Source organism: Podarcis melisellensis (assembly GCF_964234715.1).
Source record: "Podarcis melisellensis genome assembly, chromosome: 9".
Lineage (NCBI taxonomy): Eukaryota > Metazoa > Chordata > Lepidosauria > Squamata > Lacertidae > Podarcis > Podarcis melisellensis.
The window spans coordinates 74,351,241-74,368,567 of NC_138541.1; the positions used below are offsets into that span (position 1 = coordinate 74,351,241).

The 17,327-nt window shown below is 42.3% G+C and overlaps 1 protein-coding gene across 4 annotated transcripts in view; it reads left to right on the forward strand.

Moving 5' to 3' along the window:
* Positions 1-935: 935 nt before the first annotated feature.
* SH3BP2 (SH3 domain binding protein 2) overlaps positions 936-17,327 on the forward strand; it is a 31,111-nt gene continuing 14,719 nt past the window's right edge. The window contains exons 1-5 of one of the 4 annotated variants that reach the window (XM_081925642.1): positions 1,883-1,996; positions 5,248-5,332; positions 14,177-14,316; positions 15,394-15,496; positions 16,344-16,461. In XM_081925642.1, coding sequence (XP_081781768.1) covers positions 14,181-14,316; positions 15,394-15,496; positions 16,344-16,461 — 357 coding nt within the window. In that variant the 5' untranslated portion in view covers positions 1,883-1,996; positions 5,248-5,332; positions 14,177-14,180. Of the gene's footprint in view, positions 1,064-1,862; positions 1,997-5,247; positions 5,333-8,193; positions 8,386-14,176; positions 14,317-15,393; positions 15,497-16,343; positions 16,462-17,327 lie in introns of those variants that run through there. The other 3 variants (XM_081925645.1, XM_081925644.1, XM_081925643.1) reach the window with 3 other exon arrangements.

Sequence of the window (17,327 nt, forward strand, 5' to 3'; positions counted from 1 at the left end):
TGTGCTCAGGTCCTGTTTGCAGGTTTCCCACTGGCGGATCTGGTTGGCCCCTGTGAGAACAGGATGCTGGACTAGATGGGCTCCTGGCCTGTTCCAGAAGGCTCTTCTCATGTTCTTAAGGCAAACCATCGTCTCCCACTATAATCATGTTGACCAATGCATTCTACAGGTTTCTTGTAATCTTATATAAGTGCACACCTTAAATTCCTTTTGCCATGTTTCCATCAAAGAGAATGTTCAGAACAATAAAGATCCATAAAAGTGTTTAACAGTCAAGATTAATAAAAATGTATGAGATTATTTTTAAGTGGGGGGGGGGAGAATCATATTTAACATAGCTCTTGGAAGGTGTTTCTACAGGTGGTAGATGACTGAAGCTGCTGCCGGTTTCCTATTAATTCAGTGCTGGTAAGCAGTTTTCCATTACACTATCCAGAATTTTCAGGGTCACTGCAAATGAGACAGCACCGAGGGACCGATTTACATTTCGCCCCAGGGTAGCTTTCACATGTTCAGGTTCCTGCGAGTTCTTTCTTCAGAGTCACCACGACTGCGCTCTTTAAACCCCCCAGACTTGGACCCTCTTGAAAGTTTTGGGGTTTCAGCATATGAACCTCCATCTACAGTATTTATGTCACTGGTAGCGCAAGAGAAAAAAAAGGGGGAAACAATGCGGAGGAGGGAGATGGATTTACGACGTGAACGTGCAATTCAGCAAAGAAAGAAGAAGGTTTCACAGTGGCGTTTACAATTCGGGCTGAGGCAAGAGGCGCTTCAGGGCTCTCGCGCCTTGGGTGAGCTTTACTCCCAGGCCGGCAGCCGCGGGGCGCCATTGCGACGGGCGCCCGGAGCACCTCGAGGCTTCTTCTGGCGAAGGTGTCCCGCGTCGCCGCCTCCGCCTTCCCTCAGCCGCGCGGAGGAGGAGCCGGGGCCGCCGGGCGCTGCGAGGGAGGCGCGAGGAGGAGCCGGGCGGGAAGGCGGCGGCGAGGATGGCGGCCCCGGGGGGCTCCCGGCGCCGCGGCGGGAAGAAGCGCCCCTGACGGGACTCGCGCTATGCGCGCAGGTAAGGAAGGCGGCAGCGGCCTTTGCGCGCCGGAGAGCGGAGGCGCCCCCGGAGGCTGGGGACCGGCGCCCAGCGCAGCCCGCCCGCTTCCGCGCTGCTCAGCGGCGACGGGGGTTGGCTGCGCCCGCAGCAGGTGCTCAGGCCGCCTCTCCCTCGGCGGCGTTTCCCAGGTGCGAGCCCGGAAAGCGGCGTGTGGAAGCGGGCGCGGGACGGGCGCCGGGCGGGCCTGGTGGACGCGGCGCCCTTGAGCTGCGCGCCGTGGCCGCTTGAAGGCGTCTCCTCACACTTGGGAAAGGGCTCCTCCTCGGTCTCTCTTGGCTCGGGGAAGTTTCTTCCGCTTGTGCGAGCTGATAAGGCGAGAAAGAAGGCCGAGGGACCGACTGCGGCGGGGAGATCTCCCGGGACTAGGGCGGGTGCCCGCCGCGCACACCCCTAACAGCAGCTTCTCAAACAGAAGAAAATCAAGGCGAAAATCAAACGCCCTGCAAGTGCGGTAGATAAATTTCATGAAATAAATAAAAATAAATTAGATTGATAGCTCAACTTTTGTGACTTTTAAATATATATATATAGTCCAGAAGAAGCATTCATCAGCTTCAGTTTGGAGCAATGTGGTTTGATCTTTTTAGGCATCTGTGCATATGCTTGACATTTGAGCGACTGCTGTGTTCTTGACATGGGACAGTATTTGAAGGCTGTCTCTGGTACAAAAGAAAATGGGTCTCCAGTAGGGAGGACCTTAACATCTGGACTGGATTCCTGACAACTTCAGTATCCTCCTCATGACTAGAAACCTGCTTAGAAAACTGTCCTCTTGCTTATGGCTTTGCTCTAGAGCCTTGGGTTCTTCCTTTCCTGAGACTTGGGTGATAGCAAGGAGAAGCCTCCTCTTGCTTGGGCTTACAAGTCAAAGAACAGGAAATATTTCCATTAGTAAGCAGCCTTGCTTTGAAAGCTGAGAATTAGCGATCTTGTCACCAGTAACCTGAAAACCAAGCAAAGTCTGCATTGGCTTCTAATAGTTGTGGTTGCTTCTCTTGGTTTTGCCTGGAGAGGCAGGCAAGGTCTTGGAGACCTCTAAGGTATGGCCCTTGTTGGCTGGTGGCATCTGGAAAGCCGGCCCAGCCTGGTCAATAGGATAGCAATGCTGTTTTTTAGCGTTGGATATGTGGCTGCTGTTTTGTTGTTCAATCTCTTCTTGGTGAAGAAGAGCATTAAACCAAGATGACTTGAGCAAATATTAGCTAGTCTAAAATTTGCCATTTGGGCATAAGGTGCTTGTGAGGGTAGCTGGTAGGCAATTTAGAGTATAGTTTTGAATAAAGCTGCCATTCTCAAACATGGATTTGTCAAGTCATTACAATCTGACTATTGCAACCTATATAGCCTAAAATATGAAAAAGAATTTGTTATTTACAGCTCTCAAATTCTGTACATAGAATAGCATATCTAAAGAATGTCTATGAAGTCCCTGTCAGAATCGTATCCCTAGATACCTTTTTAAAAGCAGAAATTAGGTCTCCCAGCCTGTCTGCAGGCCATACCCCATTCTGGCTCACTGACTTGCCACCGGCCTCTGTTCCATCCCCTCCATTGACTCTCTTGACTGGTGAGCTTTTGGCCTCTGAGAAGCGGGGCCAGTGGAGCTGTGTAGTGCCAAGAGTTTGGTTGGAAACAGGGAGTAAATGCAATGTGATAGTGCTCTCCTCTTCCTGCATCTCCAGTTTGCTGCATTTCCTTTGGTTGTGCTGAGAAAGGGACTTTTCCTCAAGCACACAGTGAAGAAGCAAAGAAAGGAAGTCCCTTTTGTAGTGTGAAGTCTGTATGTTTTGGCTCTGACATTGCTGGTATGCAACCCCTCATCCAGTACAGCCATATTAGTATTAGTATTATTATTTATACCCCACCCATCTGGCTGGATTTCCCCAGCCACTCTGGGTGGCTTGCAGCAAAATATAAAAAATAAAATAAAATTTCAAACATTAAAAACTTCCTGTGACTTCATTACTTGATAAAAGATGACTTGAGTAGCCTGGGGTCCTAAGCCGGTGTGCCCTTTGTCATCCCTGCTTCCTGATATATTTATAGAGCCACTCAGTAGTATTAGATTATGCTACATCTAAATAGTGAGAGATGCATAATGAACTTACTTATGACAGTCTCTTCCACTAACAGATCAGCATGAGGCAATCCTGAACAAGATATACTTGCTGAGTGAATGTGTTTGCACTGCTTTTCCAACAATAGCAAATGAATAAATAAATGCAGAGGAGCTTTAAGTCTCCAACCCATCACTCCAAAAGGTTTTGCTTCCAGCATGTCTTTGTGGTTGAAAGCAGAATGGCGTATTAGTACTTGCACAGTCTATAAACATGGATGTGGGATAGTGTGAAATGGGAATAAGCTAGCATTCTCATGGAAGGCTGCTGCATGGATAACTGTTGCCTGTTGCCATATCTGTTTTGAAAAAAATGAGGTGTGTATGACTACAGGCATAACAGGATTGTCCTTCATTGAAGTGGGAACTGGCATGAGCGAGGTGAGGGGGGAAACCAGTATTTTCCTAGAGGTGAAGAAAAATGTGATTTGGGCAGAAATGGTTTGGAGGTAAGAGTTTAGAAGAAGGAATCTGGTGAGAACTGAATTCTGCCAGAAAATTAATTTTCAAGGAATCTGGGGAAGGTGAATATGTAAAAAGAAAATCTTTTTATTACAGGAAATTGTAATTGGGCTTTTATGTATAAGATCTTTGCTGAATCAGTTTATTTGAGTCATCAATACGGATGCTGGAGAATTCCGCTCTAAGTAGAGGCAGATACAGAAATTCCCTGTTTGCATGTTTGGTCAATGCTCAGGAATGTACTTCCTTGAAGTGAATGGAATCCACATTCATCCACACTGTTTTAAGTGAAGATTTTATGTAATTAATATTGTAATTTTTGGCTTGTTGCTTTACTTGATGTTTCCTAACACTATTACTGTATCATGAAGCACAATAGAGGTTTAGAACCATGAGGGGATATGGCTGGACATTAGCTGCTTCATTTACTTTAAAATAGAATGCACATGGAGGTAAATAACACAAGGTATTTGTTTTTGGTTGAGAGAAGGGTTTCCAAAATGTGAGAAAGTCAATGATGTATACAGGTGCCTCTTTGCTTTTCTTATTGCATGGAGAAGAATAATCTCTCAATATCTGTGGATTTTATTTGTGATCCTCCATTAAAGTCCTAGCCTCTTTGTCGGCATGGGAAGAACCATCCTGATTTGACTACCCATATTTGACCACCGTATACTTTTTAAAAAAGTATAATTAAATCTAAAATTTCCTCCCCCTTCCTTGCAGTTTTCTTGACATAACTAAACTTGACCAACCCTGATTCCCAAATGAGGGAAGTGAGCTAGGATGACAAATTTATAGTGAACTGTGAAATCAAGATATCCCCACTTACCTGGGAGTAGATTAGCTTTACAGTCATAAATGGCTTTGTGGTGAGCAATTAACCACTTCATTAACTGTGTCTTTAAGGTGTCAGAAGGCTCTTTGCTGTTTTTCCTGAAAAAGAGTAACAGGAATACTTTCTGAAAATTCTTTAACTTTGAAGGGAGTATGCAGAGAAACAAATTAATTTGTAAATATTGAATTAATATGAGATATGCATGTCTATTGTGTGCTATGTAAAAAATCATATGTGTAAAATATAACACATATACTGCAATTCAAACTGCATATATTTTTGCATCAGTGGATGACACAACAGAACACAGACTTGCACAAAATAAAGCAATTGCAGTGAAATTCAAATACCACATGAAAGTGTAAATGATAATCAGAAGGGTTGAGGCATGTTCATACATCGCTCTTCATCAAGCAGCGTTTTCCAGCTGTATCTTGCCCGGTGTTTCTACAAGCTCACAAGGAGGATGTGAAGCTAATGACGATATTTCCCTTTTTGTCCTTAGTTTCTGGTATTCATAGGTATTATGCCTCTGAAAGCAGTAGATTCATTTAGTGTACATAGGTAGTAGCTGTTCATTGATACTCTATGAATTTGATCCTCTTTAAAGCCATTAATATAGTGGTCATTGCCACAGCTTGTGAATTCATTCTATAAGATGCGAGGAGAAATAACATGTGCAGTGTTTTATAAAGTTACATTCATTCCCCTTCCTCTTGCTTCCAGAACCATGGAAAGCCGGGTTGGGGGTGCTGAAGGAAAGAGAAGAAATTCAGAGCACAGCATACTGCGGTGGTGTAGCAAATAAAAGGTAAAGGTGTTTGGTGCCCAGGCCTTAGCTCTGCTTTATACTAACTTAGACAAGTTGCCCATCTCCATCTTAGTCCAGCATTTTAGCAGCAGCCAGTTAAATGTCTCTAGGAAGCTTACAAGCAGAGCATGAGAGCAACTGCAGTCTCCTGACTCCTAAGAGGAACTTGGTGTGGGTGAGACTGAGGGGTTGAATAGCTTGGCAGGATAAGTGTGACTTGGAGAAGCCCCACATTTTGGAAGCACCAGCTGCCACTGCATTAATACTTAAACTATGAGCGCTGTAGATTGGAATCAGTGTTCCAGCTTTTACAAAATGCAGCCCCAGATTATTAGATGGATAGGTGATATCCATAAAGTTTGGCAAAGGGTGGCATGAAAAGAACACTCTATTTCTCTGTTTTGGTGTCTGTTGTTAAGCCACCATTTTGGTCATAAACTGGAGTGCCATAGCGTTATCACTGTATAAACTTTCCATGTGGATGTGGAGAAAGAGTTTGTTGTGCCCACAAGTGGGGTAAACTAGTGAATCTTTATATGGTACGGATCCTTGAGACTATAATATATAATACATGAGACATTACATATGAATTGATTTTTTAAATAGTTTTTTAATTTCAAATACTGAGCAACACTGGGCCAACTTTTTGGCAGAAATGTTCCTGGAGATAATACAGCCTTTTGATAAGGGTTTCTGCTCTATTCATGGAGGTTTTACTTGAGGGCTGTAATTGCTAGTTGTTGGGCGAATAGTCCCTTTGTTAGATCATTACGAGAAAGCTAGAGCTTGCAGATTAAATTGTGGATGTATTCTGACTGTGGCAGATGTTGAAAGAGCAAGAAGAACTGGGTGGGGAGGGGATGGCTCATGTAGAACAGCGCCAAGAAATTATTATATACTTTCACTGAGTAGTAGACATCAATGAAAAACATCTTTTTCATAGGACACCATGTTAAATATAATATACAGACAAACAAACAAGTGAGCAAAGCTTGTAGGTAGAGTGTCAGGAGGGCTAAAGCATAGAATGAGGCTTGGTGTGTGAGAGATGCTCATAAGAAGACTGATTTTTTACTGTGTTCAAAGCAAGAGAAAGAACAAGGAAATAGTAGCTTTGCTGGAGAAATGTGATACAAGGTGCGTTTTCCACCCTGGGCTCCTTTGGGAGGAAGGGTGGGGTAGAAATGTAATGAATAAACTAAGGAGTAATAACTTCTACTTTGCCTCAGTTTTCTCCCATGAGCAACCTGGCAAAAATATAGCAAATTGACAAGGGAGAGTGCTGCAGTCCAGGTTGGAATAAAGCAGTATGGGAGCAGCTAGCAGCCTCTCTAAATGAATCCAGGGCTTGACAATTACTCAAGGAACTAAAGCTGTAATCTCAGAGCCTCTGTCCATTCAGGTTTTCAGAATTGTTAGAGAACAAGAGAAGTAGAGGCAAGCAAATCCCCCCCTCTACAAAGAGAGGGAAAGAGGACCCAGGCAACTGCTGTGTCAATAGCATAATGTCAATAATGTCAATAGTTGGAAATGTTCTTGCTAATCTGATAACCCTGGTAGTCTTTACTTGGACTTTGTCATTTTAAGGCATTGTGCAACTGTACTCATTATATTGCTTATTTTATGGTTTTGTTTTTTACCTTTTAATTTTAATCTGCTGTTATAATTCTTCTCTGTTTTATGTACATCATAAAATGAAGTTTTAAAAACTTTGAAAAAAGAAAGAAAGCTGGACTCAGAAAAGTTACATGCATTACAAAGAGCTGGCTAGCGTTTCTCAACAATAATTTATGCCCGAGTAACTGTATCTTCTTTTTAAATATAGTTACTAGCCCGGGTAGCTAAGGAGAATGCTGTAGATATGGTATACCTTGTGAAAAGTCTTCTTCCCCACCCATACTATTCTTGATGAGCTGGCAAAATGTGGGCAAGATTGTGCTATTGTTAAGTAAATTTGCAGCTGTTTGGTAAGCTATGGTAAGCTGTTTGGTAAGAGTGCCCATCTGTGGTGAGAATTGACAAGTTGGGTGCCATAGTCTTGGGCTCAGTGGCTTTCAACATAGTTAATAAATGACATGGATGAAGGAGTAGAGGGGATCCTTATCAAATTTGCAAGTGACATCAAACTGGTAGAGGTACCTAACAACCTTAAAGACAGAAACAAAATTTCAGAATTATCATGATGGGATGGAGAACTGTGCCAAAAGTAAAGATTGGTCTAACAGATTATATAAAGTTCTGCATTTGGTTAGGCAGAATCAGGTGGACAAATGTTGAGTGGAAGATGATAGATAGATAGATGATAGATAGATAGATAGATAGATAGATGATAGATAATACTTTATTTGGCTATAAGCCCACAAGGTAAAACCAATCAATAAATAAAATAGCATTTTACATTCTAAAATATCAACTAAAAAATTTCAACGCATAATCTCCTTCACATTACATACAATCTCTAGATGTACCGTATTGTGGCCTTGAAGATAAAGATGGTGCATAGAGTTTACTAGATTTTTAATAGTCATGCAGCATTCCATGAAGTCTTTTATATGAAATAACTGAAATCAGGAATCTGGCAACCTGTAATGTTCTATAAGAGTCAATGTCCTGGAGTAGATAGGCTAGATGTAATTCAGGTGGTTTAGGCAGAATCAGGTGGACAAATGTTGAGTGGAATATACTGAGCTTTATTTACAACAGTGCATGTGGGAAGAGGTTTTAGTAGACCACAAGTTAAATGTGAGTCACCAGGGCAATATGATAGCTAAGAAAGTTAATGTAACTCTATGCTTCATCAACAGAATTATAGCCATCAGATCTTTAGAAGTAATGGCACCCGTTTATTCTGCTTTGGTCAGATCTCACCTAGAATTCTGTGCCCAAACTGGGTACCATAGTTTAAGACGGACACCAGTGCGGGGGCACTGGAAAGTGTCTGGAGGAGTGTGACAAGGTTGCTGAAGGCCCTGGAAAGATTAAAGGAGTTGTATACATTTGGCCTAAAAAAGAAACGAAGAGGCAATTTGATAGCTATCTTTCAACATTTGAAGGTATTATGAGTTTAGATGTGTGTGTGTCAATGTATTAAACTGGGTGCCAGCCCCCTCTAATCCCTGGATCCAGAAATGTTAAAATCTGTTCAAGCCAAGCTTGCTTCCTGGCAAATGATCTCCTGGCCATTAAGGGAGCAAACGATTAAGGGGCTCTGTGTGAGACAGCAAATAGGTGGGGGGGGGCCCTCCCACAACAGACAATGCTGAATTTGACATGGAGCTTCGGCTCTGTGATGTGAACTTAGAAATAAAGCAGCAAGCAGAAGAGAGAGTCAGAGAGCAGCGTTTGATGTCTGTTTGAATCCAAGGCTGTGGCAATAGGAGTTAATGCTGCGAGCCCCTCAGGTTGTATATGTGTAAATAAACCATATATCATAAAGGCACCACAGTCTCCTCTGTGCCTCATTTCAGAGGAACTGGTTCAAATGTCAGGAGAACAAATTTTGACTAAATATTAGAAAAATCTTCATGTGTGTATGAGCAGTTTGACAGTGAGACAGAGTGCCCTGGAAAGTTGTGAACTTTTTGTTTGTTAGGTGGTTATGCAGCCTGTAGTTAAAAACCTTTGAGGTGGATGCAGTACCAGAAAATTACTTGCACTGGCTGGGATTCAGGCTAGATTGGCCTTGAAGCCCCTTCCAGCCTTGTGATTCTATAGCCTAGAATAGCTTCCCTCAACCTGGTGCCCAGCAGAGATGTTTTAAATATCAGCTCCCGTTAGCCCCCAGTCAACACAGCCAATTGGCCAGGTATGGTGAGAGTTGTTTAGGCTCATCTTCAGCTAGGGAATGAGGGATATTTTCTTTATAATAACCTGCACTGATTTTCTGCAAATCAAGTCTCTTTGCTCTTTCTTGTAGAGAAAATGTTTTGTCCACATAAAGGTTTTAAGATCCAGTTTTAGCACTTCTCAGTATTTTCAGAGTCAGTAACAAGCAAGTGCTTCATAGAGATCATTAAGTTATTGATGGCAGTGAGTATGGAAATTGTGCATCGTGGGAAATGCTAATGATTAATAGGTATATAAATGCCTTAAATAAATAATTGAAAAGAGTAGTGTACAGTATTAGAGAAAATCTTGATTGAGTATTCATATTGTAGAGTGGCTGTTAGCTCTAGAAGAGAAATTAACTCTCAGTGTAGATTAGCTGGTGGGGGATACAATTTTATGGATGTGTGGTTCCCTTTTCTTACTTACTTTAACTCATAGGGAGGGGCTTTTCAACTACTAGTTCTGCAGTTACAGGTGGGTAGCCGTATTGGTCTGCTGTAAGTCGAAACAAAATAAAAAATATCCTTCCAGTAGCACCTTAGAGACCAGCTAAGTTAGTTATTGGTATGAGCTTTTGTGTGCATGCAAGGTATCTGAAGAAGTGTGCATGCACACGAAAGCTCATACCAATAACAAACTTAGTTGGTCTCTAAGGTGCTACTGGAAGGAATTTTTTTATTTAGTTCTTCAGTGATTATTCTGGAGGGGTTCTGTTTTATATCGGTACTTTTGCTGTCACTATACTTGAAAATCTGTTTTGATGTGATTTAACCTTAGACCTTATCTATGTATCTAATCTTCAAATCCCGCACCAGTGCTGGTTGTTTTTTATGCTGTGAAACTTGTTAATAAGTACAGTGGTACCTCAGGTTACATACGCTTAAGGTTACAGACTCCGCTAACCCAGAAATACCGGTAGTATCTCGGGTTAAGAACTTTGCTTCAGGATGAGAACAGAAATTGTGCTCCGGCGGTGCGGCAGCAGCGGAAGGTTCCATTAGCTAAAGTGGTGCTTCAGGTTAAGAACAGTTTCAGGTTAAGAACAGACCTCCAGAACAAATTAAGTTCTTAACCCGAGGTACCACTGTAGAATTTATGAAGAGTTGCTGTTTGGGCATAGTGAAGTAAACTGCTCTTTTGGTAGATTAATTATATTTTGCTATGTTATTATTTGCATGTAAATTGTTATTTCTTTGCTGCACTGATATGTTGAGGACATTTTTGTGACACTTAGAATCATGGAATTGTAGAGTTGGAACCCAAGGGTCTGTTGGTGAGAGAGGGGGAATTTAGTTTCAATTAAGTTACTTTATTTTTTACAGTGGTTCCATGCACAGTAAGTCCACAACTTAAACACAATTTACTTGTGTGCATTCAGCTTTACATGCTTGGGAAAATTAATAAATAAAAAGGGGGTGGGCACTCAGGAAAAATGACTTTGGCAATCCCACCCGCCAATAAACCCAATGTGTTTTGACTGTACACGATTTTGGCTTTAGGCATGATCCCCAGAACATAAACCCCGGGAAAGTTGCAGTCATGCTTTGTTTGTTTATTCAGTGGGGGAAGTATAACAGTGTAATGAAATTGCATTAGCGTCCTTAACTCAGCTTCTGTATTTACTTATTATTGGATACCTAATAATTCATTCATATATATATATATATATATATATATATATATACACACACACACACACACACACACACACACACACACCCCGGTATATATGATGCTGAAGAGCAATCAGTGTTCAATAATACTGAGCTTCTGAGTTGCAGGGTTTTTTTCTCAAGCAGGATGATAAAAGAAATAGGGGAAAGAATATTTCTAACAGGGTATAGGCATCACCAGGATTTCTGTTGGGGGAGGGCAGGACTTTTGTTAGAGCGGACAGAACTGATGTGATTGGTCAGTTGGTTAAGTATTTCTATTCTTTTACTTGATCTGGGCTACACCCCGCCTTGGCTACACCCATGCATTAGACCAGGGGTCAGCAACCTTTTTCAGCCGTGGGCTAGTCCCTCATCCCTCATACCATCTGGTGGGCCGGACTATATTTTGAATGAAAAGAAATGAACGAATTCCTGTGCCCCACAAATAACCCAGAGATGCATTTTAAATAAAAGCACACATTCTGCTCATGTAAAAACACGCTGATTCCCGGACCGTCCGCGGGCCGGATTTAGAAGGCAATTGGGCCGGCCCCGGCCCCCGGGCCTTAGGTTGCCTACCCCTGCATTAAACCCTTGTATGCAGCTAGCTTTCAGTCTTAAGATGGCAATAGATGGAACTATTGCAGAGAAGACTGATTAGATCATAATTGTGTCTTGTTAAAAGAGATCATACAGAGTCACGCGAGGGCAGAGGAGCAATGAAGACTGCATTTGGAAATGCTGTGTGCATTTCAAGTTCCTTTTTTCAGCTTTGGTCAGTTGTCTGTTTTCCGAAGTACATAAATAAACTGGGACTTTCTGCTTTGTCGTTTTTTTTAAATAGACTGCAAACTTCCTGGAATTTCTGACTCGTTTTGACACCAAGCATGTTCTCTGCTACCAGCAGAAGAATTTGTATGCCACTCAGCTGCTGAAAGCACACATCTGCAACTGGAACAATAAACTCACTGAAAGCAAAAATAAAAATAAAAATTTCAAGATGAGTGCCATGTTGTCATGGTTTTCGATATGTGGCACACACTTAAACATTGTCTTTTTTTTAAATAAATTTTTATTAAGATTTTCACAATTTTTAAAGATAGTAAACAAAACAAAAAACATAGAAAACATACAACACGTATAGTTTCAGATCTTAATTTCTTATAACTTACTTTCCCGACTTCCTCATGCCTCCCCTTTCTGTATTCTCATGTCTAATTAATTGATCAGCAAATCCTTCCCTTACTTTCAACTTAATTTTGTTAACCCTCATTTTCTTTTATCATAACCATTATTGCTATTTAACCCCAAATTTTCTCATCCAGCATCAATCTAACATTCACTAATTTTTGAATATTTCTTTAGATAGTCTTTAAATTTTTTCCAATCCTCTTCCGCCGTTTCTCTTCCCTGGTCTCGGATTCTGCTTGTCATCTCCGCCAAAGCCATATAGTCCATCACCTTCATCTGCCATTCTTCCACGGTGGGTAGATCTTGTGTCACTTAAACATTGTCTACCCAGAAGTAACCCTTATTGAATTAAGTGGGGCTTACTTGGGTGGCGTTGTGGGTTTAACCATAGAGCTTAAGGCTTGCGGATCGGAAGGTTGGCGGTTCAAATCCCTGTGACAGAGTGAGCTCCTGTTGTTCGGTCCCAGCTCCTGCCAACCTGGCAGTTCGAAAGCATGCCAGTGCAAGTAGATAAATAGGTACCATTCCGGCGGGAAGGTAAACGGTATTTCCGTGCACTGCTCTGGTTCGCCAGAAGTGGCTTAGTCATGCTGGCCACATGATCTGGAAGCTGTACGTCGGCTCCCTCGGCCAATAAAGCGAGATGAGCGCTGCATCCCCAGAGTCAGACACGACTGGACCTAATGGTCAGGGGTCCCTTTACCTTACTCCCAGGTAGCTGGGTCTGATGGAGGTCATAGGAGTGCGGTGAAGTCATTCTGGTTTTCTCCCCCCTCTCCTCTCTTGCAAAGATATTGTGGAACGTTCAGCATTGCAGTTTTACACCTAAGTTAACTGAAAAGTGTCCTGCTTTGGTTCAGAAGAGGTCGAATCTGCCACGGATTGGATGCCTCTTATTTTCATTGAAATGCTGGAGGGTGTGAGATTCTACTATACAGTAACTGTACATTACTCAGAAGCAGACCACACTGAATTCCATGGGAATTGCTCCATGATAACTATGCACAGCCTCGTAGCCTGAATTGGTTAGCCTTAACTCAGGACTTCTTTACAGGGCCTCCCCATAAACTTCCCCTTATGGGAAACAGATTTATGATGGCTAAGGTACCTTGGGTTACAGTCACTTTCCTCAGATGCACCATTCTTGGTAATCCATAAAAGCTTATGCAGTAATACATTTTCTAGCCTTTAAAGTGCTACTGGACTCTTGTTGGTTTTTGCTGCAAGCTAGGACTAGTGGGCTACCCCTTTGACTGAAAGTATACCAGAAACCAAAACAAAAATGGAGCAGGGTGTGTACTGACTGTGCAGTATGAGGAGGGTGAGTGAAGGAGATTATGGTTTGTTTTAGGCAATCCCTGCCCCCACTGCTTGAATGCTGGCTTTTGGTGCCGGGTCCGCAGGAAAGACTTCCCTCCCTTGCTTTTTGTTTGCCATCTTTGCTTCCCCCCCTCCACCCCATCACTGTTCTTGAAACTTTCCTTTTGCTGCTAAATCCTATGCTTGTTTACTCAGAAGTAAGCACTTCATTCAGGGAGGCTTGTTCTTTGGTAATGTCTACAGTTGCAGTTGGGATGGGGCAGGGGGTACTCTTTATCACTAGGGTGGGAAGTTTATTAGGCCCTTTGTTAACAGTATTCTGTGGCATTTTGTAAGCGCCAGCACTCTGAACTATGCTTGGAAAGAAACCAGAATTCAGTGGAGCTTTTAAGTACAGTACAGTGGTACATTGGGTTACAGACGCCTTAGGTTACAGACTCCGCTAACCCAAAAATAGCACCTCGGGTTAAGGACTTTGCTTCAGGATGAGAACAGAAATTGCGCGGCGGCAGCGGGAGGTCCCATTAGCTAAAGTGGTGCTTCAGGTTAAGAACAGTTTCAGGTTAAGAACGGACCTCTGGAACGAATTAAGTTCTTAACCCGAGGTACCACTGTACTGGCAAAATAGTTCTCAGTACTCAATTCCAGTTACTAGTGTGCTGTCTTTGTATGGAGCTAACACAGTTTTACAACACACTGCAGCAGTCTAAGCTAGACTAGTTTCTCTGTTTCCAGAAAATAGATCAGTGTTTGTAGGCTGTATCAAATTAGATAATGCATTACATGTAAATTGGTGTTGGTGTATGTTAATGAAATGATATCTCTAATGTGCTCATTTTGTAAATTTCAGAACAATGACTTCAGAAGAGACATTGTGGCCTGTCCCAATGAAAGCTATTGGAGCACAGAACCTACTGACAATGCCTGGAGGTGTTACCAAGTCAGGATACCTGCACAAAAAAGGAGGAACTCAGTTCCAGCTCTTAAAATGTAAGTTGGAAAACAAGGATGTGCCAACCTCAAACTGTGATAAAGTATGTGCTTATATTTGTACGGAGGCTATATCTGCACTAGGTCAAAGTGGACTAGACTTAATTTTACTGGCATGCCTTATTTCACTATCTGTTTTTAGTGCAGTAAATGTACACTCATCCCCACATCCTATTGCTGAGCTTTTGTTGCAGCTGTGTAGAATGTGGTTGAGTCGTCAGCCAATGAAGTCTGGTGCAGATGTATCACTAAAGGTAAAGGTAAAGGCACCCCTGCCCGTACGGGCCAGTCTTGACAGACTCTGGGGTTGTGCGCCCATCTCACTTAAGAGGCCAGGGGCCAGCGCTGTCCGGAGACACTTCCGGGTCACGTGGCCAGCGTGACATCGCTGCTCTGGCGAGCCAGAGCCGCACACGGAAACGCCGTTTACCTTCCCGCTGGTAAGCGGTCCCTATTTATCTACTTGCACCCGGAGGTGCTTTCGAACTGCTAGGTTGGCAGGCGCTGGGACCGAGCAGCGGGAGCGCACCCCGCAGCAGGGATTCGAACCGCCGACCTTTCGATCAGCAAGTCCTAGGGGCTGAGGCTTTAACCCACAGCGCCACCTGTGTCCCAGATGTATCACTAGCTCCCTGCAAAATAGGGTTTGCAAACCAGGTACATGTGTTAGTAGCATGTCCCTTTTCAGGCACAAATGTCCCCTTCCTTTCCCTAGTTGGCCTTATGACTACTTCTGATACTTACCAGATTCCTGTTTAAGCAGTTTCCAGGGTGGAAAGGAGGGAGGGAGCATGTGTTCCAGGGGCAGGTATCTGACTTGCAAAACCATTCACAAGGAGCCAGGATTGTGTTTTCGCTGACTTTTATAAAATACTACTTTGCCCCACGTAGGGAGTATTTAGGATGGGAAGGGGGAAGACCGCTGGCATCCCCCCGCATTGTGATAGGCATCTGGAAATGCTATAGATCCGAAGTCCATCAATGTTGATATAAGCAAGTACATTTTTTTTTTGTAATCTAATAATACATGAAGTCCCTTTCCCCCCTCTTCTTTCCATGTCCTTAATATTGGTCCAGGGCCACTGAGGTTTGTGATTATCCATAAGGGGTGTATTTACTACTTTAAGAGTAGCACTTCGGCAGCTCCTCAGGGTGCCTTCTCACTGAAGGGCTATAATAGGTAAGTGGAAATATAGTTTATCCTATTGCAGTATTTCATCATGATAGAAAGTTTTTCTCCCTACCTTATGATACTAGAACTCTTGGGGCCATCCAGTGAACGTTGGAAGATTCAGGAGAGTCAAACTACTTTTTCACGTAGCCAATAGCTAAATCATGGAATTTGCTCCCATAAGATGCAGTGACGGCCATCAGCATGGATGACTTTAAAAGAGCATTAGTCATATTCATGGAGCGTCTGTCTATCAATGCATTTTAATTGTTGAACTTGCTTTGGGAGCTGCCTAGAGAGCTTATGGTATGGAGTAGCTATATAATAAATTCAATTAATAATGCATGAATTAGCTTAGCAATACAAGGTTATTTGTGTTCTCACCAGCATGGATTTATGAATTGTTGTTGTAATTATTTACATACATTTAAGCCTGAATATAGTTCCCACAGTGTGGCCTGTTTTGCATTTGCATTTTGTTTTACGCTTGCGTAGTACTTGCCTATTTAGGAGAATGCTTCATGCTGCTGATGAAGTCGGCTGTAGTCCACAAAGAAGCATGCCTTAATAAATGTATTTTAAGGGGGTTGCAAGGCTCTTGGCTGCAACAATTAACATGGCTACCCCTTTGGAAACTATTTCATGTGATCCTCCTATTTTGCAGAGGTTGTTTCCACCTGTAGTTTAGTAGGATTACCTTTTTATGGCACTTTTAGACAAAGCAGTACAGATGTTGTGCTGTGGATTGCTTTGGTTGGTCTTTGGGACAGAAAAGTCTATATGCAATTGTGGTATGTCAATTTTGCTATCTTTATAAACATGATTTTAGCTTAAAAATAATTTCATTGTTACACAGGGTTATGCGGGCAGCAGAAGAAACAACATCAAACAATGTATTTCCTTTCAAGTTGGTTCACATTAGCAAAAAGCATAGGACCTGGTTTTTTTCTGCCGCCTCTGAAGATGAAAGAAAGGTGAAATAAAATTTATTATCTAAATAAAATATTTGAAAGGCAATCAATGCTACGTTCCTAGCCATGTCTACCAGTACTGTAGTGGCAAATTCAGAAGTTTAGGGTCCCTTCATGATAGTCACAGTTATGCCCCCTCACAGCCATAATTATATACTAATAATTGTGAAAAGCAGAGTGATATACTTTTATTCCCCCCCCCTTTTTAACATTTTAATTATTTATAGGTAAAATAGTAAGGATAGTATTTTTCCTAATGGCCCAGTAAAAAAACCAAAAAGCCCTACATTTCAATATTCTACTCCAACAGCAGACCCACTGGGATAAATAACATGATTTTTAAATGTATAGAATAATTGTTTTTTATTATTAATAATTTAATTGTGCCAAAATTATTGTTAATTTTATACTCCTCTTTCATAATTTTTAAAATAAATGCCTTTATGCAAGATCTGTTTGTTTTGTATTGATACTGACCCCCCCCTCACCCTATGCTCCTTCCTCACAAGCAAGCAAAGGCCTGCAATCCTATTCCCACTTAAAGGTAAAGGTAAAGGGACCCCTGACCATTAGGTCCAGTCGTGACTGACTCTGGGGTTGCGGCGCTCATCTCGCTTTATTGGCCAAGGGAGCCGGCGTACAGCTTCCGGGTCATGTGGCCAGCAGTAAATTCAAAGAGACTTAATTCTGAGTAGTCATATAGACCACTGTATTGCATGTTAACTATATGGTGAACTCTTAGAGGCTGCCTGGACTTCAGCTACCTATTATGTAGCAGCATTTGCAAAAAATACTTTTAGAGATTACCTTATCTCAAACAAAACCACCTGAGGTGATTGAGAGAAGGGCAAAAGTTGGTTTTTAGAACT